The following is a 25861-nucleotide window of genomic DNA, read 5'->3' as shown; positions in this document are numbered from 1 at the left end:
GAAAACCACTTCATCATTAAATATATCCCTCATACTTTCTCCTACATAGGGAGAGAAAAACATTGATAAACATCAAGTGCCAGCCATTTCTCAAAAGCTTCCTACAGGTCTCAGGGAAGAAGAAGGAAAACAAATGCTGTGCAAGTGCTGCTGGTTCAGATATAGGGTCACTGGAGGAAGGAGTACATGGGAGTGAATATTGGAGGGGATGGATTTTGGCAAGCTATGCCTCTGGCTGTCTTACATCCAGCATGCAGTAGGCCATGAAAAAAAAAAATTAACTTCAGTTTAGGCAGAGATGGAATAAAGCTGAGGTCTCTCACATATAATCATATTCTTTTTTTTAAAGTGTGGGGCTTCAGATGCTACATTTCCCCAGCACTCCCCCTGAAAGGGCAATGGGCTTGTTAAATAGTCTCTTGTTGCGCTAATTAAAATCTAAAATTTCCCACAGAACTTCAGGTAGAACTTATTTATTTGGAAGCTTTTAGGACATAGAGCTAAGTCAGCTTCAGTCAGGGTATGAGGCAGGATAAGATGGGAGAATGGCAGAAACAGCATAGCAAACCAGAGCTGTCTGTCTGTGTCCTCTCCAAATCTGCTGCAGTTGGCCCCTGTCTAATCCTTATGCATCCCAAAGATTGGATTTTTAGACACTGAAATTTGCTGCCCGCTGTGCAACAGAGGAGAGCTGTTTGAGCTAAAGAACAATATTGGCAGAAGAACAAATGGCTTTGAACTGACTGTGAATAAATTTCAGCAATTGCATTATTTCTAACCAGCAGAGGAGCCAAGCTCTGCAAGACACTTCCTATAGGAAAAGAAGGAACTGAGCCCTGGCCAGCTTTAAGATGAAGCTTGATGGGTTTATGAAGATAATTATATGACAGAGTCCTCCATATCCCTCTGAATAACTACAGGCTGGGTTCCTGGACCGGCTGCCTCTTGCACACCCACAGGGAAAATGGATGGGGTCTGTAGGTGAAGTGTGAAATTCCTGTTGGTGCTCCCAAGGCATTTCACAGGAGGGCTGCAGTAAAGCCCTGTTTTCTGACAGTCCTGCTTTCCTTTCCTCTCTTGCTCAGGAGATGAGCCTTATGGATTCCTTGGAGATATCTGGTGTGCAGCTGCACAGGCACATGGACTGTAGTCCTGTTAACACAAGACTCTCAACTCTGTCTTCCCTGGTATGGGAAGACATTTAGTGGCCATGTAAAGTGACCCTGACACTGTGATTTCTGTGGCAAAAGCCTCTGGGACCCCTTCTCACAGCAACCAAAAACCCTAACAGGGCTGCCAGAGGTTCTCTCCTAGGCTCCTGTCCCGTCCAACTGGGCTTGTACCACCGTAAGAAACATGGTTTGCACCTCTGGGACTCCAGCTTCAAGTAGCATTATTCCCTTTTGTTTTCCTCCATCCCAGCCTTTTTAATTGGGTGAACAACGTCACTTGAACTTCCTGAAGGAATGACAGCCACACTTAAAGCACGGAGCTTGTAGTCTGGGCTTGCATTTGCACTTAAGTGCCTGGAGGCTGACAGGCCCCTGCTGCCATCACTGGTAGAAGTCGTGAAGGATCAGACAGTGCCTTCATTTTCATCCCTAATTATGGGGCTTTTGCTAACTTGGGAGAGATCCATGGGACAGCACCACTACAGGGAATGAATAGTAGGTTGCCCTGAGGTACCAAGCACCCCAAATTCCAGGTTTCAGCATTATATCTCAACTAGGAAGGATGCTGTCTGCTTTGTTACCTTGCAGGTGCTATAATTCCTGCTCCTCATCACAAAAAATATTTCACAGTGTGTGTACAGGACTGTGGGGCTCCAAGACCCCTTGTTTCAGAAAAGATCAGTGCACACTGGGAGCCTCTCCTTAGCCTTCTGCCAGCCTGGTTCTGCCAAGATGCATCGGCACCCAGATGCATCTGGGAGAGATCAGAAATTATGAGGCACCAAAAATATAAGTATGAAAAAATTAGGCCAAGCTACTGATAAAGAAACAAATTTAATTTTCTCCAAGTAAAGGACATTTTTATTAGGAGTTTAGTACTTCAGTAGGGTGCAGATATAGAGCATATATGCTCTTTCCCAGAATTTCACTCTCATTTCAGATGAGATTTACCCATAAACCTCCAGTAATGTTTTTCTTCTAGTAGCCACACTTAACAAAATAATTAGGCAATTTATTGCCTAACCCCACAAGGAGCAGCAATTATTTCTTTTACTTCAAACATATAAAAAGCTGTGTCATTTATTGATAGGGAGTTGTATAATATTCCATGGCAGAACAGCCCTCTGGAGACATTACTCTATATGCTGCAAATGCATTTTGAGAGTAATAAACAAAACTCAGCTAAATCTTAAATAGCCTCATTCTTGTATTTTAAAAAATACTACTATTCATAAGAATTGTTTATTGTTTATCAGTGCACAGGTGACCACAGCCCAGAAAGAGCAACTCAGCCTGTACCCCCAAGAATTTACAGCTGCAAACTCTGTTCTCATGCCAATACCTGCACAGCTGAACCCACATGAGCTCTGATTCAGCAAAGGCCATGAGTGCATGCCTGCCTTTAGAGAGGGCAGCACGCTCCCAGAAGCCCAAGCACATATTTCAAGAAGCTAGCTCAGCCCAAGCCTTCAGTACTTCTTCCCCAGATACAGATGAGAAAATATGTGGACACCAGGCCTCCCAGCGAGCAAAAGTGGTCACAGATGTCTAACTATTTTAATACAGAGCTTTAATTGCAGTTTTAATGCACATTTTCAGACCAAGAACTTGGCAAAGGTGAATGTGAAGGTGCCAGTATTGCTTATTTTCAAGTACTACCTCTGACTGCTGACTAGAGTCAGGTGTAAGGTTTTCATTTATGCATTATACAGCAGGTGCTATCCTGGTTTTGTTGTTGCAAGTAGATGGACATAAATTCCTTGTAAACTACACATACCAATTTAAAGCCTCTGTAAGATTTAGTGTTATGTTTCATGGGTAGATTCTCTGGGGTTTGCTGCTTAATTCAGTCTATATGATCTTTAACCTAGCAGCAGCCAAGGATCAAATCTTTTGGGTTAAGGTACTGCTATTATCAATATATTCAAGATACTGACTGTATTGATGTGCAAATGCATCCAAGATCAAGTGAAAACAATCTACATTCTGAAAAAACTTGGATTTTTCACTTCCGAGAAGAGGAGAAATACTGTCACTGTGGGTCTGCTGTGCTCCTGCAGTGCCAGTGCACATGTAAGAGAGAAACAAAACCCCCAACTCCCAGCTGGGGGCAAATCTGAGTGTTGGGGCTGGGTGGAAGAGGCACCGGGTAGAAGCATTGCTCTTGAGCTGAGTGGCTAGCAGGCTTGGAAGCAATTTAATTACGGTCTGGTTTTTGCTTTGCAAGAAAACCACCAGGAAGCCCAATGTTGACACAACATGCTGCAGCAACGTTCTTTGCATGCTGCATTTTCATATTTCATTTTGAAATTAAACTCCTAGGTTGGGGCGGGGGGGGTATTCTATTTCAACACACTTTACAATAAGACACTGAGCTTTTAAAATGCAAGTTGAAATGTTACTTGGCAAGTTGATAGAAATGTCAGTTTGTCAGAATGAAATGTTTTAATTAGATCATCCTAAAAATCATTATTCTGGAGCTTTATTTTACAAAGAATTTGGCAGCACTTCCTTCTCTGTGAAGCTAAACCAAATATTGAAACCACAGAGCCTTTGTAAAGTGTACATCTGTCTCAGTACAACTCCGACAGATACACAGCTATTCTTTTTCCTTTCTTCCCAGATAAAGAGGAATTTTATTTTAAACCTGGGTTTTTTAATGCTTGAGAAAATAGGGCAGTCACAGAACCATGGCTTTAAACAAACTTTATTTGGGCGCTTGACTGACTGGCAATTGTGGGCAATCATTTTAGCTGTCACAAGGCCCAGAGAAATGTGGGAGAGCTCTTCCATGAAATGTTTATATTTCATAAACAAAATGATGTGCTTAACAGTCAGAGTGATGGGAGGGTTCCGGCTAATGCATTTTCCAATGTGTGAGGCAGATTATTAATGCGCTCCAGTAGCTGTTAATTTCAGTTTGCCGGAATGATTTATGGGGAGGTAAAGGAGAGAGACATAATCTAATTGAGATCAGAATCACTGTTCTAGTAGAGGAGCACCAGCATGGACCCTGGCCACAGCAGAATGATTAATATCTAATAAGCAAATAATCCGTTAAATTATTATAAACATTACTTTTGACAACTCTTTTGTTGCCGGGAGAGAAAGCAAAACAAGCAAGGAAGACTAACAAAACCCTGGGTAAATTTTTCAGGTGCATACAGATAAAGGTTCGGTGCTGGGGAAAAACAGCAGGTTAGGAGGGAGCATGCTCCCTGATCAATTGTAAATCAGCAGGGGAAGCATTGATGATCTTATATGAACAACAATTGAACAATCAGAAGAAAATCTATCTTGCAAAGGAAGAGAGGGGCAGGGAAAGCTCCCACCTTGTCAGCACAATCCCCAGCTCAGCTTGCATCCAGCAGCTCCCTGCCCTTGTTAGTATGTCCTGCCCTTTGTCTCAGCATGAGCACTCAGCTCTCTTTATGGCATCCTCCCAAAAGGGGCTGCTGGCCGTGCTGGTGTCCCCTGTCTCCAGTGCCCTGCATCATTCTGGCATTTGTCACTGCTTTTGCATTTAGTTTCCCTTGCCCAGCAGGTGACTTGGATTTAGTCCTTTACCAGAAGCACACAAGGAGACACCAGAAATCATTTTGGCAGTGAGGAGGGTACCAGTGGTGTTTCTGTGGATATGTGAGGGCATCAAAATCATGTGAAAAAAATAATTCAAGAAAACCTGAAGAATGTGATACACAGCAACACAAAGCAAAATACTTAGCTCCTCAGTTTTTCTTCCAGAAGAAGTGTTTTCAGGAGTAAATATTGTAGTTAAAATGCACACTAGTCCTTCCTTCAATTTCCTTGCACAGGGTATTAAAAGTGTATTTTGAATTAGTCAAAACCAAAGGGACTTTATTTTTCATCAGATGATAAATGATCCATCAAAAGTCTTATGTGGTTGAGCAGAATGTTATTCTTGACCAAAAATTCGGTATTTAATTCATTTTCAAGAGGTTTTTTAATCAAACAAAATATGTTTTAAAGAAATAAATGCTTCCAATGAAAAAGAATGTGACCACATTGAAAATATTAAGGAAATATTAACCTTTTTTTTTTTCCTGTGAGTGTGAGGCTGTATTGAGTACTGAGGAGGTACTGAGGATGTACTCTGTCTGTAACTGATTTCAGGAAGATTTGCCTTTACTTTGTTATCTTTGCCTTTTGTCCTTCATCCCATTCCACTTTCCCATGGCCTGGTCAAGAGAGTTTAGGTTTGGAGAGCAAGTGAATGAAGCTACAAACCTGCTGTCAGAGCTGCCAGCTCTGCTCCCCAAGGCAAGCCCTAGGAGGAGCAGAGGAGGATGCAGCATGTGAGTAGCTGAAATTTTTGAAGTGTTTTCATTTTCATCATATTATGAGGTGGTTTTGGCAGATCAGGTATCCCAGCATTGTGCACCTGGCAGGCTGACAGCAAACAGCCTCGTGCTACTGTGCATTGCCATTGCCTCTCCACAGAAAAATGGCAGTTCAGTCACTGCAGGACTTACCTAGAAGAGCCACGTGTCCTACCTGAGGCTGGGCTTCTGAGAGGAAGCAGTCTTACAACTCTTGTTTGTTTAAATACTACAAAATCTCCACAATGAGGTCTGGAGTAAGAGCAGTAAAGAACCTAAAGCAGTAAAAGAGCAAGTAACATGATTCCAGTACCAGAAAAAAGTCACCAAATAAAGGATAACAACATAAACATCAAAACATTGGCTTTTGTCTCAAACCTTTCTGAACAAAAGTCTGCTTTACATTAATGAGATGAATAAGAGCCACAGGCTTTGAACAGGCATACAGGAATTCTTGATTTGAGTTGTTGTTATTAATCTCATTTGCAAGGAAGTTCTTTTCCTTTGTTATTAATCTGATTCTTAGTGTTACTGTTTATAAAATAATCATTGTTATAATGATTAATGATTTATGATTATAAAATCATCATTATTATTATTGTTATAAATAAGTCAGCTGGCTGGGGAAGACAAAAACCACAAGTTCCCTCATTTTCTTTCTCGAAGGGAAGCCTTTCTGAGATGAATTCATGAAGAGAAGTTGATTCAGCATCCTTTGGATGCAGTAAGAAATCTCCTTTTGGTGCAGCACCTCTGCTGTCTACTGTGCCCCAAACCAAGCACCTCAGAAGGATTTTAAAGAGTCTTTCTAGACCTCATTTCTCTGTTCAGCTTCTGCATCTCGATAGAAACTCTTCATGGCAATGAAAGATAATTTCTTCTCATGTTCTTACACTCTGACAAGCAGAAGTGGGGCTGATTTTCACAGAGCTGTAGGTCAAAGCAGAAGGATACAGATTCAGCTGTTTCCCTTCCCATTCTCCAGCCAGGCCCTGCAGCCTGGGGGGCTGTCCTGTAATGGTGCCCTTACCCAGAGGCTGGCACTGTAAGCATGGGACTAGTGAGCAAGCAGCACCTTTTGTCATCAAGGCAGGCCAACACAGAGTCCACAAAGTCAGAGAAGATATGGGCTCTCCACATTGCTTCAAGTTTTAAACTCTTTGATGAGCAACACTGTTAAACATGCAAAAATAACATAAATGGTAGGAGCATGTATATTCTCCCCAAACAGCAGTGGCATTCATGTGTAGCCAGGCACTTGAAAAGTTATTTAAAATCCTACCCCATTCTCTCTGGGTTAATTCAGTGTGTGACCCAGCTGCTCATCCTGATACTAGCTCTGAGAATCTTTCCTTTTAATCATGTGGATTCTCTGTTTGTTATTGTGACTGTTGTACTTGGCTCTGCTGGCTGTCCCGCAGCCTTGCTGGATCCATGTACACACCCAGCCACCCCTCCCCAAAGCCCAGGGGATCTGCAGGGCTCCTTCTGCTTCAGTTTTAGGCTCCTGCCTGAGCTGAACTGAAGGCAGCCTGCCTGCAGACAAGCCAGACAATGTTCTCTGGGTCCGAACCCAGCTGGGGTGAGATTTGAAGCACGGACACTGATCCAAAAATCATGCAAGACTTCCAGCACTTTTGAGTCTACAACATAAGGCTAAAAACCTTCAGGTGCTCCTCAGTCCTCCTTGACAGGATTTCACCTTCTTCTTGACCAATCCTCAGAAACAGCCACATGAAGAAGTTGTTAAACCACTGGCTGCTTCAGAGAATAACAAGGCCTTGATGTGCTGCTGTGCATGACAGGTCCTTCAGGAAGACACAAGCATCTTATATTTCATGTTAAAAATCCTGGAAGACAAAGTTGCACAGGAACAAGTTTGTATGTAAGGAACTTAGGACCATTAGGTTTTTTTTTTACCAGCCCCTGAGGCTCTGCCAGATTTCATTTCCTAGGTGTCAGATGTTGGCATTCTGTCCTGCAAAATGTGCATTCTTCTCTTATCTTCTTTCCAATATTCCCCACAGATTATTTGACACCAGGAAAAAGAATGTGTGAAGTAATGGTCACCCTTTAGGTTATCAGGCCTGGGAACAGAGGCCGGTTTATTTGCAGTGCAAGCATTTAACTTCCAAGTGCTTCACAGAGGCTGAGAAAAGCATGTTCAAAACATACAGAAAGTATTAGTTCGTGACCCTCCAGGATGAATTCCTGATATGACGACACATGGAAATAATGTCCATATTTTAGCTTCAAGGGTATCAGCAAATTAAATACTGTTTAATATCTGACCCAATATATTGAGGAAGGCGCTGTTGATAAATTAATCCATTGGTTATGGAGCCAAGCTGTGTTGCATAGATTTATTTCATGGCATCTAAACACAAATAAAATTTAAGCAGAAGCAGTAGAAAGTTTTAGTTTAGTAACCTAGAAATTTTGAAAGAAATTCTTGTGGGATTGGACTTATTTCAGGAGCAAAGTTGGACAGAGATGTGCAGACTTAACAGTACCATTTCTGATTTGGCCTGAGGAAAATACCTGTGATTAGGCTAAGGATAACATGTATCATAAAAGTCATTCTTTCAGTAAGACCTGAAACTCATGGTGGTATGCATCAGCACATAGCATCAATTTAGATCATGAGGGTCTCCACCAACCTTAGTGGAAGCTGGATTTGACCTTTTAAACACAGAAATACAGTTTCTAGAAGTATAATTCTTCTTATTCTGAATTTGTTCCCATTGTAAATTATGGAGCTAACAGCTGGCTTCCAATGAAGTCAACTATTAATTAATTGTATGTTCACTACCCTGCCTTGTGTAAATCAATATGAGAAACAAGCAGTCTCCTACTATACAGCACAGACACTCTACACAGGGAAGTAATTTAGGGTGGATGTCAGCTTGCTCGGAAAGGCTTCTTTACTGCAAACAAGACAATGAAAAACACTTGCTCTAGGGAAAAACCCAAAGCTTCCCCTAGTCTCTGTTGGTGCTGACAGAAAAATCCTGTGGCTCTAGCAGTGAAACACAATTTGTGCTGACATTCTTGCACAAATATCCGTATCAACATAAATTATTGTCCAAACAATCTGATTTTGCCAGCAATGATAGGGTTTGTGAGTTAAAACCACTGATCCTGCTGAGAGCTGTCCAGCTAAGTGCTGAGCTCCCATTCCTGGGTGTGCTTCAGTTACTTCTCACCTATGCTAGCAGGGAGACAACTATCCCTTGAGTAAGTAGCAAAAACTGTATTTCAGGCTTCTTTTTCTGAATGAGGAGAAAACAAAAGTCACAATTCTGGTTGTGTTTGTTTGGGTCTTTCCTGGAAATGTTGCTGGGAGTGAGTGTTTGGAAAACTAAGGATATTGTGGGCCCATTACTAAATGGTGGAGGGGGGACCCTGGTAAGAGGGGACACAGAGGAGACAAAGTTACCGAACAGTTCTCTTTGCAAAAAGCTTCACTAACAAGGCCAGCCCTCAGCAATCTTTGACCCGGGAGACCAGGGAAAGAGGAATACTGGAAGGAAGACTTCCCCTTGGCCAGGAATAATTGGGTTAAAGAACACCTACATAAATTTGGTGTCCACATGGATGGGTCCTGATGGGATGCATACACAAGACCTGTGAGAGCTGATAGACACCACAGGGAGGCTGCTCACAATCATCTCTGGAGTTCAAGAGAGGTGTCTGAGGAAGAAAGCAAATGTCTCTCCAGTCACCAAAAAGGGCTAGAAGCTGGATCCAGGGTACTACTGGCCAGTCTGTCTCACCTCAGCCCCTGGGAAAGTGATGGAACTGTTAATGCTGGAGGCCATCTCTGTCCACATGAATGACAAGGTAGTCAATGTGGATTCATTAAAGGTAAATTATGCTTAACCAACCTGATTGCCTTTTGTGATGAAAAAAGTGCCTGGACAGACAAGGGGACAGCAGTGGACATTGTCTAACTCAACTTCAGCAAGGGTTTTGACACCATCTCTCACAACATTCTCAGAGGCAAACAAAGGAAGTGTGGGTTGGATGAGTGGACAGTCATGTGGATTGAGCTGAATGACAGATCTCAGAGGGTCATAATCAGTGGCACAGGGTCCAGTTGGAAGCCTGTCCATGGTGGTGTCCCCCATGGTTCAATACTGGGCCCAGTATTGTTAACCTGCTCACCAATGACTTGGACAGCAGGGCACAGGCCTCCTCAGCAAGTTCACTGATGATGCAGAGCTGGGAGGAGTGACTGATACCTCAGAGGGGTGTGCAGCCCTACAAAAGGACCTCAGCAGTTTGGAGAGGTGGGCAGAGAAGAACTGCCTGAAATTCCACAAAGGCAAGTGCAGAGTCCTGCTCCTAGCACCAGCACAGGATGGGGGCCAACCTCTTGAGAAGCAGCTCTGTGGAGAAGGACCTGGGGGACACCAGGACAACAGACTTTCCATGAGCCAGAAGAGAGTCCTGGTGCCCAAGAAGGCCAGTGGTGTCCTGGGGAACATTAGGAGAAGCATTGCCAGCAAACTGAGGGAGGTGATCCTGCCCCTCTGCTCAGCCCTCGTGAGGCCTTACCTGGAATGCTGTGTCCAGTCCTGGGCTCCTCAGGACAAGAGAGACATGGAGCTCCCAGACCAGGTCCAGTGGAGAGCAAGAAAGATGATTAAGGCTGTGCCTGTTCAGCCTCAAGAGGAGATGACTGAGAGGAGACCTCATCAGTGTCTGTCAGTGTCTGCAGGAGGGATGCCAGCTCTGCTCAGTGGTGCTGGGCAACAGGGTAAGAGGAACGAGCAGAAAGTGATGCACAGAAAGTTCCACCTGAACATGAGGAAGAACTTTTTTGCTGTGCAGGGACTGGGATTTAGCACTGGAACAGATTGTCCAGAGAGGGTGAGGGCATGAATACCTCACTGGAGATATTAATCACCAAGGACCATCTGGATGCAATCCTGTGGCATGTACTCTGGCAAGACCCTGCTTGAGCAGGAAGGTTGGACCACTGTGGTCCCTTCCAAACCTAACCATTCTGTGACTGTGATTTTGAGTGGACCCTGGAGGTCAGACCCCTTTCCCATTCCTGTTCTACTCTGGGGCCCAGCAGTGGGGCTTGCTGCCCTGCCCTGCCCTGCCCTGCCCTCAGAGACATGTGGTGATCTCACAAACTGACTCCCTGTTTTCCCTAAACTGAACTCACAGCTCCCATGTAAAACACTGGGGAGCTAATGCTCAGGAGTGAAGTTATTTCTGTCAGCTAGAACCTGCCCAATCCACTTTGTCAGTTCAAGGAGAAAGAAAATATGAGAAAACTATCAAGTTTTAAGTGAAGCATTGTGAAGTAGTGGAGCATAACTGCACAAACCTTGTTTTCAGCAGTAGATTGGATTATCTCTATATTGTACCATAAATGGGTTAGAAGTACAAGCAGGAGATGCCCTGATGTTTTTTCATACCATTCTTCCAACGTCTTCTCTTTTTTTTTTCCTTTAAATCATGTGTCAGGAAATCTTTGACAAACATTATTTCCATACTTAAATTGAGCAATGAATTGAAACTAGCAAAAGAAAAGGGGAAGAGAATATATTCTATAGATGTGCCTTTTAAATTGCTTTATCTATTGATAGTTTTGTGCCATGCGAAATGCAATTTCAACAATATAGAAAGCACAGACTGAAAACTGAGCGCTAATTAAATCAGTAATGTTTCATTATTTCATGTGAACAATGCGAGTCTAAACTGATCTTTCCACAGAAAAATTAAATCAAGTTCCATGTAAAAGTCTGCCATTTCAAATATATTTCATATCCTGTGTTCCTAAGAGGTTTGGGTTGCACAGAGGAGAACTGTGAGCTGTGAGAAACCTTCCCCAGAAGCAGAATTCCCATCTCCCCATCTCATCAGTGCCCACCATGGAGCTGGGGAGCTCCTCATGTTTTCCAAACGTGGTACCAGAGTAGTGTCCCATGGATACAGGAGTGAGTTCCCTGTAAGAGATGTAACTGCAGCCCATGCTAAGTTAACTAATAGGTCTCTTTGGATGGTTAAAGTGGAACACATTTAAAAGCTACTGGGTTATTGTGAAATTCAGCGGCATGTGCTCAGGGAGTGGGTACTGCCCCTCACTGTGCTTTAATGATGGTGCTTGCACAAAGCGGGGCCTGGGATGTCATCTGCAAATATATTCCCTGCTCTAAAGCCACAGGGAGACCCAGCATCCAAACTTACTGCTGAGCTGCAGGGAGAACCCTCCCTCAAATTTTGCTGCAGTTTCTGATCACAAACTGCCCCATCAGCTGGGACATGCAGGTGCCACCCTGAAATACCAGAGACCTTGCTGGTGGGTCAGAGAAGACCTTTCAGGAGTATGTCCCAGCAATCCTAGAGGAAAGTGGACCATTATTGCCCATTGCTTCAGGTAACTTGAATTTCAGGTGACTACCCCTGCAAGGGACCCTGCCACCAGCAGGACGTCAGTGCCAGCAATGGAGATCTATGCCTGCCGAGGCTATGAAGTGGCTCTTCTCCAGTACTTGTCATCTGAAAATTGCAACTGCCTGTGCCTGTTGCACGTAATCATTATTGCCGGTGGCGTGGTTATTCCTGTTGCTGGTGAGGAAACAGAGCAGTGGCAGTGCAGCCGGCTGGCAGAGCCAGGAGCCCCAGAGCTGCCCCGCTTCCTATTCCTCTGCTAACAGAGCACTTCCACACGGACGGGCACCAGGCAAGGGGAAAACCACAGGGAGACCCAGAGATGTGCATTAACAAACTGCAGCAGCCGAATCCCAAAATCACCCAAGCACACTCGCCTTGCTAATCCGCAATTTGTGATTCTGAAGAAAAAGATTATGATGACGGCAAAGAAGGGGGAGTTCACAATTCACAAACCAATTTGTGTTGTTTCTGCAACACTGCAAAAGTGCGACTCATGAATATCCTAATGAAATTGCAATGAGAGTTTTGGCACCGTTTCATCACCTCAGCTAGATTAGGGAGCAATCACGCCGTGGGTTTAGATGTCTTTGGGAACTGCTGGGGAAGGGGGGCAATAGATCTGCAATATTTATAATTCAACAAAAATTGCACCGCCTCTACCATAAAATAACAATAATGACTGTGAATTGCCAAGAAATGGCTTCTGAGTAAGCAAAGGGCTTGTTGGCAAGTCCACTTCCCATGCTGCTACACTGATACAAAAGTCTCCTCCCATAGAGGAGCATAGTGCTGTAGTACAGTCACCCTCAGAAGGAACAAGAGGAATCTCAGAAGGAAGCATGGGTATAGAAATATGTCCACAGAGCAGATTGCTTGTTCCTGTGAATAATCCCACTGTGATGAAATCTTTCCTTGGGCCATTTCAAGTGAAATGGGAAATGTAAAAGGTGCATTTCCTGCAGCAACCTTCTGGAGTTTTGTGTCAGTCTCTACCAGCCCCTCTTCTTGCTTTTTTATGGGCAGTCATAACCTCTCAGTGGAGCTGATCCTGTAATTAGATTAACTCTTTTATTTCTGAGGCATGCATGAGCTGGGTAAGAAAGACTTTGACTTTGGGCCACTTTTTTTAAATCTTAGTGCCTGCAGTTGTCACCATGATTAGAGAATGCACAGAATGGCTCTGATATATACCAAATGGGAATGGTTTTCCAAGAGGCTTCTGCAGTGACACTTCCAGCAGTGATGGCTAGTTCAAAAGAAACGTCAGAAATGGGCAAGCACCAAATCCATGACCTCTGATGGAAATTTGCACACAGTTTTTAAGGATCCCTATGCACTGATTTGTTCAGGGTTTTACACATGCAACGTGGGGCTATAAAAACAAATGGCATTGTTGTCATATGGGAAGGGGGAAAGAAATTCCTCCAACCTGATACAGAAGAAGGTATCAATGCATGAAAAGGTGTGTAAGGCACCATAATCCTCTCTGAGAGTCATTTACCTGTTTGATACTGGTAGGGATATGGGATGTCTGGTACTATCACCCTTGCTGGTTTATTTACTAACCATCATAGTTATTCTTTTCATTACCTCCACAGTGTAATGGTTATTTTATGAAGGCTCATTAAATTTAATGAGACACCACCAGATTTTATTGCCTTCTAATAAAATGGGTAGGGGGAGCTGTTTTCTTTCTGATTCATGCAGCTCCAGAGTACCTTAAAATAGTCAGGTATTCAGCTGGGTTATGAGCAAGGCCCCTGACATTCTTTCTGCTGGTCTCCTCGGGGAACATCAGCGATTAACAGCTATTCAAATAAAGATGTGTGCAGGGATATACCCAGGGCTAATACATATACATATATTAGACCTGGACACTTTTTTTCCCGATCGAAGATATTACTACCAAAATAGAAAGGTATTGTTGGAGTATCTGGTCAGAAGCTTGTCAGCACCCAGGAAAAAGACAATTGCCAAGGTCCTCAGCAGATGACCTGACTAAGCAAGGGTCATTTTTCCTAGCAGAGAATCAGATTCATGACTGCTTGGCTTATTTGTTTATTTATTGCACAGTTGTTCCTTGCAAGTATATTTTTTTTCTTTTTTTTAATTGTGGGAGGCAGATCTTGGAAAACTTTGTGAAAAAGATTGCCTAAACCCCAGAAAGAAACCAAGCAACAGTCCTCTATCAATATTTTCTTCTCGAGAAGATGGACCATAGAGCTCCTCTTCCAGTGGGATATTGACTGAGAATACCATGTCACTTAAATAAGGAAAAAAACAAACTCCCAAAAAACTGAAGTGAGCTTCTTTATAAGCTTATTGATGAGCTAAGATGACAGGGAAGGCAAATTCCAGTGAAGATGCAATCCATGGCTTGTGTCTGAATCACCTGCACTACAGGGAAAACAGAAGGTGGGGCAGGTTCTTATTTGGATTAATCCTGGTGGAAATATTGGGGAAGGATTTGGCTGGCCCAGGCAGCAGCTAACTCTAGTCTGCAAAGGGTCTCAGGGTAAGATGAGAGTCTCCGGGTAGAAACTCTCAATCACACCGCTTTAATAAAGCAATAAATGTAACAAAATACTGTTTTAATAAAGCAATACATTTAAAAATACAGGGCAAACCCCAAAAATCCTACAAGAGCAAGTTTCTCTCCTACTGATGTTTTATGCTGCAGTTGGAAGCTGTGAGTGTCGGAAACCACCCTATCAAGATAGAAAAACATGCACATAAAATAGCTTGGAATTTGGTGATTGTGTTGTAACTTAAGTAACAGAACAACCAGATTTAGGAATTGAAGGCTCTCTGAAAAATAAGTAGTGATACAGCCTTGCTACCTCCCAAGTGAGCAGCCTGAGGGAATGAAACTCTTCCATATAAAACTGGTTGAATTATTCATTATAAATAAATTATCCAATAAATGCAGTCCTTTCAGTGATCATAAATAACTAACAACCTGATCCTGATTTCAGTAGATGTTTTTGGTACCCAGAGGTGCCAAAAGGAAGGAGCTATTTTCAGGCTGTTTCTTTTGAGGGTACCTCACTAGGTACTGCTGTGCCATTCACACTCTCTTCTTTTAAGATGAAAATAACATTAGTGACTAGGTGCTGCAAACTCATAATTCGGGGTTTTCATTGTTTTTTCTGGCACATAAGCTCCCCAGCTTGCTCTTCTTCGCTTCTTTCCCTCTGGTGACTTGCCTGGTACTCCAGCTTGCCTGTGTCTCAGTATCTCCCAGCCCTGAGATGGCTTGCCTTTTCATGGCAAGTCAGACTGGGGGCTTTACAGTATGTCCTAGTGGTCTTTGACAATTGTTCTGGTTAAATGGTCATATTGGGAGCATAAGCCACACCATTATCCCTCTGCATCAGTGATACATCCAATACCTGTAGTTTAATAATCAATACAAACTTTACCTCTAGCCTGATGTTCTGGCTTGATTTTATGTGTTGAACTGATTAGGAATTTTCACTACAGTGCAGGATTTTGATGGAAAAATATATCCGTCAAGCCACATTTTTCTCCTAGGAACCATAATTTGGGTTAAGTTCTCCCATAGAAAGTGTCTATGAAGGAGATTGGAATTACGCCTCCAGTTTGGGAAGACGTGAGGGATAAGAATCTTCATCAGCTAGAGGCCCATCAGTGAGGGTATTTCACTAAAAAAAGGATGTCTGGCCTCTCTGCTCAGCTCTGGTATAGCTGCTGACTCAAAGCTGAACAGCTCCATCCAGAGAGAAGTCCACACCAGAGTACCCTGCAGCCCAGCAGCCAGGGCATTACGTGGGAGAAAGGAGACACAGGTAGAGGTCTTTGCTTTCCTTCAGAAGGGATAACGGGGTTCAAACCAAGGTCTCTCATTTCCTTGGTCTCTTCTATCAGGATTTTTTGGGGGAAAAAAAAGAAAATCTGGATTTTCCAAGTGCAGGGTGCAAAGTACTATGAAAGCTCACAAACACTTGCCAGATCAGGAGCTGCCTTTCTGTTTGGTTCAGCACTCCTAATCAAAGTATTGTGGAGTTTTCCAAAAGAGGCTTGTTGTCTCTGTGAGCTGGTGATATCAGTCCAGGGAAAGTGCCTCACCATCGATGAGTGCTGCTGACTTCAATGATCACACCTCCAGCATGCACATTTGGGCACTGAGGCTGGCGTTCCTCAGAGCACAGCAACCCTGGGCTCTCTCTGAGAGGACAGAGGAAAGAGTAGCAGGAAACCCAGATGCCCAATCTTGCAAATAAAAAAAGAGTTCAAACAAAGCAAGAGCTGTATTTGTGCCTTGCCAGGGTAAAGCCAGAGGAGCTCCTTTAACTTGATTTGTGGAACTGACAGCGAGATTTCGTCTCTGATACATACCCTATATCCTTATCATAAAGGAAGTGGTTAAGAGGTGTGTAAAAAACCTGTCTGTCCTCATTAAAGTTGAATATAGTCTATTTTTGCTTTAATGCAGTGATCTAATTAACCTTTAGCCAGAATTAAAATGACCTTGAATTGGCCTTGTGACCTCCAATGCTTAATGTTGTTAACTTTAAACAAGCTTTTTGGGGTGGTCAGAAGCAGCATCTGTTAAAATGGCCAAAAGGTCGAATCCATTTACTTAAATACACCTCCTGCACTCATTGCTGGTGGGTGTGCTGCCTGCATTTAAAAAGGGGATAGAACATGTACCTTTGAGGAAAAGGGGTAGTTTATCTGTGAGAAACCATGTGAGGAGAGTGAAAAACGGCTCTGAAGATATGTTTTCACCATCTCGTTTTGTTTTCTTGAGCAGTAAGCTTTTTAGGGTTTCAATTTTAAGTTCTGCTATGTGCAGATGATTGCAGTGTGGAAAATGCTGCTGCTGGGTGGGCTCTGCAGCCGAGGTTTGTGTTTGCAGAGGAACGTGTGAGGAACGTGTGAGGCCGGTGGACACTCATCTGGGGCAGGAGGTGCCAGGTGCAGCAGCAGTGCCACATTTTGGGCTGAGGTTTTTGTTCCACCGGAGTCCGAGAAATGCACGTTCGTGTTTAAAAAGAAGTAGATGCCAGCAGACTTCCTGGACCACGAGGTCATTGGTGGAAATTACTTTAAAAAACCAAACCGCGCTGCCAGGGCGAGGAATTTCAAAGGCAGCACGTAAGGATTTAGACGAGAACAGTCTGTTCAGGCGCCTCCTCTGACGGATATCAAGGCTCTGGGGCGTTCTGCACAGAAGCCGTTTTGGCTCTTGGTGCCGATGCCACGGCCGGGGGGGGTCCCGGCTGGGGATGGGGTGGTGCCCAGCGTGGGGCCCCTCGGGGTCACCTCTCCGGTCACCGCGACAGCGACACTGCTGTAGGTAACGCTGCCGGTATTGCTGCTCCCGATTCCCGGAGCGTTTCCCGAGGCTGCTCTTCCCTTCCTTCCCTGCGCACGCCGGCTGCTTGCAGTGCATTACCATAGTACATTAACATTTGTAATGCGGCGATTATTTTACATAATCGATATCATCAAGTTCCTTTTCTTGGGAACCCTCGTGTTTATTTACACTTATTCCACACACGTCAGTTCCCATCAGGAGCAAAACCGATTTTCTTGTCCTACATCTGCTCTCGGGATAACCTTAACTCACCGTAAATCTATCGGCGCTCCCGTGGCCGCGATTCCGGTGTGATGGGAGGGCGTGGGATCGTCCCGGCTCCTCCGGCCCGAAACCGGCCCGGAGCGCAGCCGGACGGGAGGGCACGGGGCGGCTGCGCTATTAGTTGTTGTTATTATTGTTTATTGTTATTTATTTTGCGGCCGTTTCTGTTTATGGCGTGATGCATTTGAGCCCAAACACATTAGGTGCATTATTCATTGGGTACATTTGTCAGAACATGCATGTGTATAAAGAACTAATGATCCATATTAAATTAATGATGCTATAAAAAAGAAAAATACCCCATACATGCAGTTTATGACGGCAACTCCAGACTTTGATAAACCATCGAAAAGACTTAATCAGATGAAGCATTGGACTGTTCCGTCTCCAAAATTACATTTCTCGAAATGTGCTTGTACACAATGTTGGTTTTATTAAAACAAATTAATTCAGTCATTAAGGAATCATACGGCAAGTGTCTCATAAGTCAGGACCTCCAGTGTAACAAATTGATTAAATGACTGTGTAATAGTCTCTTTAAACAAATCTAGTGTAACAAGTTAATAGATCTGCTCAATTACCATGCTGGGGTGATGAGGATGTGGGCAACTCTCTCATTAAATCCGGGACGGATTGGGGGGTGCGGAAGGGGCGGTGCGGAGGTGCGCGCCTGTGGGGCAGGGCTGCGCTCCCGCAGTCCCGGCCGGGAAGGGACCGGGGAAGGTGCCGGGGCCGGAGCCGGGCGGGGATGGCTGCGGGCTCCGGGCAGGGCCGCCCCACCATCGCATCCTCCTGACACCCCAGAGCCGGGGGCGCGGGAGGAAAATCTATTACCCCGCTGCCATTTTGTTAAGTGTTTGCTCCCCGTTGTGACCCTGCCACTTTATCTGTTGATTTTTATTTTCTGAGTGCATGTTGCCCATATGTTACTCTAATAGTTGCTATAATTCTTGAGCAATAGGGCTCGTATTTTACTGAGCTGAATTAAAAAGAATGCACTTTAATAAAAAACCCGAGCAATACACTAATGGCTTGACATTGATGTATTTGCATAAAGATGAATTATATGGGCTCGCTTGACACGACTTTTAATAAATGATCGAGGACGTTATTACAGGGATGCATGGCGTGTGCGGAAGCGGGTTATTGCCGCGGGGCCGGTGCCAGGCGCTGCCCGCAGCCCGCGGGCCCCGAGCGGCCCCCGGCTCTCCGGGAAGGCTTGAGCCCCCGCGGGATGCGGAGAGGCGCCGTGCCGCCTGCTCGTGCCCTTGTAAAATAACTTTACTCGTACCAGCCGCGCTGGCTGGGCGCGGAGCGCTGCGGGCGCGGTGCGGGTGCGGTGTGCGGTGCCCGCTGCTCCCGCGGCAGCGCCGCCTCCTCCTCCTCCCCGGCAGATGTTTGCATCCCTCACGGAGACTTGCAGCCGCTGTTGGAGACAGCTGGCAAACGCCGCCAGAAAGGCGTATCTGGGAAGTACCTGTCGGTGCAGAAGGTAAAGGCGGAGCTGCAATTAGGAGGGAGCAGTTCATCTCACTTTTTAATTTGCGGCTAGCGACGCCGGCTCTGAGAGGTGCGTCCTGCAGCGAGCGCCTCTCCCAGCGGTCCCTCTCCCCGCGGCCGAGATGCGGGAATTGTCTCGGAGTGTCCGGGCCGGGGGTGAAAGCCCATGGCCCTCATTTTAACCGCCGGGTACTCTGACATGAGGGACGAGTCATGTCCCGAGGGAAGGGGTGCGTAAAGCAAAAAAGCCTCAAGGCAGGGATACAACGAAAGTCTTGCACGAAATAACACTCCCGCAGCAAACGGAGCGAGAGCGGAGGGAAGACGGCGTGCGGGTTATATGGGAAGTGTTAAAAATTAATAGCACTGAGAAGTGATGAGCGATAACGGGATTTCAGGAGCTCACCACAAGAGACCCCACGCGAGGGAAAGGGCGGGAGAAGCCATCGCTCGCTGAAACGGTCGCGCTGTCCCCGCGTGGCTGTCGGTGTGGACATCCCTCTGGCAGGGTGTAGGCATTGCCTTCCTTGCCGCCTGCGCCGGGGGCTCGGGGTGGGATGCTGTGCGAATGAGAGAGCCCGAAGGCCTCGGGCTGTGACAGCGCTGGTGTGTGGCCTTGTCGGGGACGGGGTGACAGCGGCCTACGGGCTGGCTTCTCCCCAGCGCACACGCCCCGAGTAAAGCGACCCCTTCGCTATCCCGCGGAGAGCGGAGAGCTCTTCCTTTCCCCCTTCCCAGCGGCCACTCCCGCCCGCCCGCCGGCCGTGGGCTTCCCCTTGTAACCTGTGTCCCTCCCGTGGCACTGCGGTGCGGATCCTGCCCGCGTCCATATGCGCACATCCATATGCATGCGTCCCGCAGGCAGCAGCTGCCGCCCGGGAGTGGGTGCGGGCGGTGGGGTGGCCCCCGGCCCCCTTTGTTTCCCGTGCCTCCCCTGCCTCCCTCCCTCCATCCCTCCATCCCTCCTCGCAGTCCCGCGGTGCCCATGGATGTTGCACAGCGCGGAGTGGGTCCGGTGCCTGGGGCGCTCCTACAGGGAAGAAAAAGTTTTTCCTCTGTCCCTGGGGACGCTCGCTTGGGCTGGAGACGGACCGCAGCGGGTTTCTTTTGCGAAGTACCTCCACAAAGCAGGGGCGTCGGAAAAGTGGGGAGGATGCTTTGGGCACTGTGGGATTGCACAGCCGGGAACTTCTCCCGGAATATCTTCTGCACCCCAGAGAAGGCACATGGCAGGGACCGAGGCAGGGTAAACTCAGCCGCCTCTCGTTCCCCTGAGCCGGGAAATCCCAGAAACAGCTGCTTTTGTTTCCGCTGAGCCTGGAAGTTCCGCGCGCGGAAGGGAGAGGGGTTTAAAACCGAGGGCTCAGCGACAAAGGAAAGCCAAAAGCCGTGTGCGAAGGGAGCTGTCGGGGGCGGCCTGCGGTGCTCTCTCGCCGCTCAGGCAGGGGCCTCCCGCCCAGCCCCGCTCCCCACGCGTGTGCGCGGCTGCTTCCTCCCCGCGGGGGTTCGGCCCGGGCCCGAGCTGTGTCCATTCCCTATGGACACTGCTCTGCAGCACTTTTAAAATGTCGTTTTCCCGGAGTTTATACAGTGCCGCCACAAATCCCTGCCCGCATGAAGGACTGAGCCGAAGCTGCAGCTGATCTCGGCCAGGCCCCCGCGCCCGGGGGGAACCTCGCGCCCCGTGAAGCCAGCTGACATTTGTCTTTTAATTGTTCACCGTGCTGTCCGTGGCAGCGATCCAGAGTCAGCTATTGAATCTCTTCCTAAAAAGTCCTTTCCTGGAGGAGAAGGAGCCCAGCCGGCTTTGGCTTCCAAAACATGTCCCGAAAAGGGGGGCCGCGAGCTCGTGTGAATCCCCTGCTCTTTCTTCCAGCGCCCGAGACAAAACCAGCCTAACCAAGCGGACAGCGTTGGGCTTTCTTCCCTGCCATTCCACTTTGGCGGTGCCAACTGCAACTGGTGGCCAGCTGGGTCTCTGTGCAGAAGTAAATTAACTGGAAAGCCTCAGGCGGTGCTGCGGCGAGCTGGAAAAGCGGCCGGGGACGGCCGGAGCCCTCGCAGCAGCCCGGGGGGCTCGGGAGGGGGCGGGCAGGGGCCGGACCCGGCTGCCGGGGAACGGGGCTGAGGGTGCGGGCCGAGACCCGCAGCCGGGCTCCGGCGGGGCCCGGCGCTCCCGACCCCGCGGTGTTTGGATTTCTCTGCCGCCGCCCCGCAAAACCCGCGGGGACATCGCAACGGCGGGAGCCGGCAGGGCCGAGCCAGCTCTCTGGGAAACCACCGGCCTTTCCCTTCCTGCCTCCACAACTAGTGGGAAAGATGGGGGTGGGGGTGGGAGTGCCGGTGGGCCATGGGCAGCCCCGGTGCCCGGCCTGGGAGAGCCGGGGCAGCCGCGCCGGGGCAGCCGCAGAGCGCCGGGCTCCTTCCCTCCTCCGGCCCCGGCTTGTGTAAGCCGAAAGAGGAATAAAACCCTGCTCTACCTTTTTTTTTCTTCCCTTTTTCCTTTCTGTTTAGAAAATTATTCTCTATTTATTTATTTATTTATTTATCTCCTCCAGAATAGCTGGACCTTTTTCTGTCTCATATCAGCGATTCTGTTTGCTCTGCTGGTCCTTGGGAGGAGAAAAAAAAAACAAAACAAAAACAAAAAAAAAAAAGAAAACCCGATTGTTCCTGGACTGCTTAGATATGGAAATGATCGCTTCAGATAATGAGTCTCAATTTAAAGCAGTTGTTCTGGTATTGGGTCTATTTGTTCTAGACACTTAGCCGGGCTCTTATTTTATCCATTGTTTTCTTCTTGGGAAGCGGTTTATTTCCCATAATAATGGTAACACTGTGCCGTTAATAAAGCCCTGCGTCGCCCGCCTCTGAGAAAGTTGAAACAGCCTAATTTAGGCTGAGCCGAGCCTCTCCAGCGGCTGGGTGGAAACTACCTGCCCGCTCACGTTCCCGAGCAACCAGCGGCTTATTTTATTTGTATCCTTCTTGAACTCCCACAGCAAAATGGTCAACTTCCAATCTTTAAAAAAAAAAAAAAAAAAAAAAAAAAGCGCCCGAAAGTCTTCAAACAAGCCAAACAACAACAAAAACCCTGCTATTAAGAATCAACAGAAGACCATGAAAATTATCTCTTCTCTTTTTTTTCCTCCCCCTGCACCGTGGTTTCATTATTTAATCTCTGATAAAATGAGATTATCTGTACCCTTTAGTGAAGGCAGCAGACGTCTTTAAACTGGTTTAATTGATTTATCGTTTTGTTGTTTTGCTTGCTTTTTTTTTAACAGAAAGTGCATTACATTTAACTGGTCTTGCAAAGGGCTTTTCTTCTCTTTACAAACCGAATTATTTTTAATATAAATTAATAAATGTTAAGATGCTATATCACGATATGTCATCGTTATTAGCTTTAAAAAAAAGAAAAAACAATTTACATTCTCTAGTATTCGGTATGATACAAAAGAAAACACACTTTAAATTCAAATACAGCAACTAAATGAATTTTATACTTTGACTGACAGTGGTTGTGACAATTCCCACCAGCTACTTTTTCAACGCGCGGTTGATTGGAAACGGTGTAAATGAAAGCAAACTCTGTCCCTCCGCCCTCTCCCCCCGCCCACCCCCCTCCTTTTCACGACGACCGTAACAGAAACTGTTTCAAAAATACTAATAAATAGCACGCGGGGCCGCCGCAGTTTCGGCCCGAGGGAGGGACCTGTGGCGGCCACGACGGCTTTTTCCTCGGGGGCTGCCGCGGTGCCCCCGGTGCTGCCGGGAGCGCGGGGCGGGCAGGACGGCTGCGCCCTCGGCCCCGCTGTACAAAAAAAAAAAATTAAAATTAAAAAAAAAGGAAAAAAAAAGAACGTATATTACATTTTAAATATTCACAGTAAGGAACGCCTATGGTCGCGGTGACTCACGGTTTATTTACAAAGAGGCGGCAAAGGCGCGGCCGGGAGCGGGGCCGGGCTCGGGCCGCCCCCGCCGCTGCCCTCCGCCCGCCACCCTACAACAACACACGGCCGGGGGAGCGGCCGCGCCCGCCGGGGCCCGCTGCCCGCAGTCCTCTCTGGCTGCTCTCCCTGCGGCGTCTCCTCCTCCTCCCGGGCGCGTAGAGTCTAGAAAAATAGATCTGTACATCTCCGAAAGCGGCGGCGGGCGAAGCAGGCTAGACGGAGGCCTCCCCCTCCGGGGGATGCAGCAACAGCCCGCCGCCCCCCGGCTTGTGTTTCTTCAGGAGCTGCGTTATCTTCTCATCGTCCGAATTGGGGTCCAGGGGCTTGTTGTAGTCATCGTCCTCCTCCTCGTTCTCCGAGGCGCCCTTCAGCCGCTCCGTCTCCGAGTCCTGCTTCTTCTTTGCCGTCGCCATCTCCGCCGCGTGCTTCTTCCTCCACTTGGTCCGTCGGTTCTGGAACCAGACCTGCCCCCGCCGCCACCGTCAGCACCCCCGGCACGGCCACCTGCGCCGGCCGCACCGGGTCGCTCCCCCCGTGCCCCGTCCGTCCCCATCCCCGGCGTGCGGAGCGCTTTCCGCTCCGCCGCCCTTCGGGCAATTTCCCCGCAACGAAAGCGGCCGATCCCCGCGGCCCCGGCAGCCGCCGACACCCGGCCCGGCTCGGGGCCCACCCCGCAGGGCCAGCAGCCGTCCCCAGCCCCCCGAGGCCCGCTCCTGCCATCCTGCCTGGGGCAGCAAAACACACATTTGGGGCTGATTCCTCTCCCAGCCCCCCTCCCCCGCCAGATGTATTTAGTCCCCGGCAGGGCGCTGCCAGAGGAGGGGGGCATTTTCACTGCGGAAGCTGCAATAATTTATTCGCAGCCATCGGGACGTATTTGCTGTGACAAAGGAGGCTCTGCGGATCAGACTGAAAGCGTGAGCACGGCCGAGGGGCCCCTCCGGCCCAGTCCGCCAAGCAAACGCCTCTGCATGTTCTCGGGGAGCCCAGCCCGCTCTCCCAGCCCCTCACACCTCCGCTTTGCCCAAAGCACAGAGTTTTTAACCAAAACGTAAGAGTGCGGGTGCGGCAGTGCGACACCCTAACACCACCCTTTCCCCGGCTTTCCCAGAGCGCTGGCCACCCCATGGTGTTCAGGGCTTCTCAGTCTTGCTTGAGCTTGTTTGGTTCAATTTGATTGGTTTTTAAAAGGGTATAAAACAACCCTCTCGGCCCCGCAGTAAGGCAACGAGGGGAGAAATGCCGGTGGCTGCCGGGGAAGCCCTCGCCGTGTGCCCGCGGGCTCGGCCACGCCAGCCCGCAGCATCTCCGGCTGGTTCGGACGGGACCCCGTTTCCGCAGTGGGGCCCTTTTGTCCCCCGCTCCTCCAGCCCCGCAGCACTCGGTGCGGGAGCTGCTGCTCTCACCTTTACTTGGCTCTCCGTCATCCCCAGGGAATAGGCCAGCCGGGCTCGCTCCGGGCCCGCCAGGTATTTCGTCTGTTCAAAAGTCTTTTCCAGAGCGAAAATCTGCTGGCCAGAAAAAGTGGGTCTTGTATGTTTTCTCTTTCCGTCCTTATCCAGCAAAATTGAGCCTTGATCTGGCGAAGGGAGGGGGGAGAGAAAGGGAAGGCAGGGACAGACAAGTTAATCTACGGATTTGGGAAAGCGCTTCACTCTCAAGCGGCCCCAGGGGACGGAGGGGTCCCTACGCGGGGGGTGAGTGTGTAAGAAAACTACTGCCTAAGCCAGGCGACGGCTCTGGCCTTTCGGCTCTCCCTGATTATTTTTCCTTTAAGGACCAAAAATCTGAGCGGGCAAATGATATTTTTTTCTTTGAAAGCCGTGCCCGGTGCGAGCGGGTGGTAGCAGAAAGTCCTGCTCGGGGAAAGTTTCTGCGCGCCCCTAAAGCCAACCCCGACTCCGAGCGTCCCCAGAAGCGGCGGCGGCAGCGCTGCCAATTTCCCCTCGGAGGGCTTCGCTTTTCGCCGGCGATAATCGGCGACATATTACCAGAGTTCTGTGCTGACCGAGGGGACGGAGAAAGCAAAACGAACTTAAGAAAGGAAAATAAAAGAAATCGAGGCAAAGCCAGCCCCCTCGGCTACGGCCGGGCGGAGGGGCGGAAGGGTCTTACAGCGATGCCGGGCCGCGGGGACTCCCTCGCACCGGGACTCCCACCGGGGCTCCCCGCGCTCTCCCCCTGCTGCCCCGCCACGCTGGGTACTCACGGGGGGCGCAGGCCAGGCGGGCGTCCCTCCACGGCGGGCTCTGCATCACCCCCGGCCAGAAGATGGGCGTCCGGCCGGGCAGCTCGGCCAGCGGCTTGGGGTAGCGCCCGGCGGCCACGGCGGCGGCGGCGGCGGCGGCCCCGGGGCTGAAGTAGAGGGCGGGCGGCGGCGGCGGCGGGGGGCTGAGGCTGCCGAAGCGGGGCAGCCCGGCCAGCAGCCCGGCGGGCGCCGCCGAGGAAGCGGAGGGCGAGGCGGAGGCGAGCGCGGCGCCCGGCAGGGGCATGGAGGGCCGGCTGAGGATGTCGTTGATGCCGTGCGGGGTGGCGGCCGAGAGCTGCGGCGGGGCCGTGCCCAGCGCCGAGAGCCCGCCCGCGGCGGCGGCGGAGGCGGCGGGCGCCTTGAGGCCGGGGGAGCCGAGCGGCGGCGAGGGCGAGGCGGAGGCGGGCGAGGCGGAGGCGGACGAGGAGGAGGCTGGCCCGGCGGGCAGGGGGTACGCGGGGTACAGCGGCGCCTTCATCTCGGCCATGCTGTGCAGGGCGGCCAGCGGCGGGCTGCCCAGCAGGAAGGCGCCCTGCCGGGGCGCGCCGTCCATCTGCCCCAGCGCCAGCATCCCCGTGCCGCCGCCGGCCCGGGGCGGGGGGCCCGGACGGCCCCTAGCG

General features: G+C 48.7%; 1 protein-coding gene across 1 annotated transcript; it reads right to left on the bottom strand.

Moving 5' to 3' along the window:
* Positions 1–22936: 22936 nt before the first annotated feature.
* Positions 22937–25855, bottom strand: NKX6-1 (NK6 homeobox 1). Its single transcript, XM_039696097.1, has 3 exons — positions 25203–25855; positions 24400–24572; positions 22937–23457 (listed from the first exon to the last, which is right to left on the bottom strand). Exons 1-3 carry the CDS (start codon positions 25810–25812, stop codon positions 23206–23208), a joined length of 1035 nt encoding a protein of 344 aa, XP_039552031.1. The 5' UTR covers positions 25813–25855; the 3' UTR covers positions 22937–23205.
* Positions 25856–25861: the final 6 nt, after the last annotated feature.

This window comes from Passer montanus, unplaced genomic scaffold (assembly GCF_014805655.1).
Source record: "Passer montanus isolate IOZ18808 unplaced genomic scaffold, ASM1480565v1 scaffold95, whole genome shotgun sequence".
In the NCBI taxonomy this organism is placed as follows: domain Eukaryota; kingdom Metazoa; phylum Chordata; class Aves; order Passeriformes; family Passeridae; genus Passer; species Passer montanus.
This window is presented reverse-complemented; position numbering and strand designations above follow the sequence as displayed.

Bases quoted from the DNA above. Each gene is read 5' to 3' on its own strand.
- NKX6-1 (XM_039696097.1), bottom strand. From the start codon at position 25,812: ATGCTGGCGCTGGGGCAGATGGACGGCGCGCCCCGGCAGGGCGCCTTC. The intron at 24,573-25,202 runs GTGAGTACCCAG...TCCCTTCGCCAG, and splicing joins CCGCCTGGCCTGCGCCCCCC to ATCAAGGCTCAATTTTGCTG. The intron at 23,458-24,399 runs GTGAGAGCAGCA...CGGCGGGGGCAG, and splicing joins TGACGGAGAGCCAAGTAAAG to GTCTGGTTCCAGAACCGACG.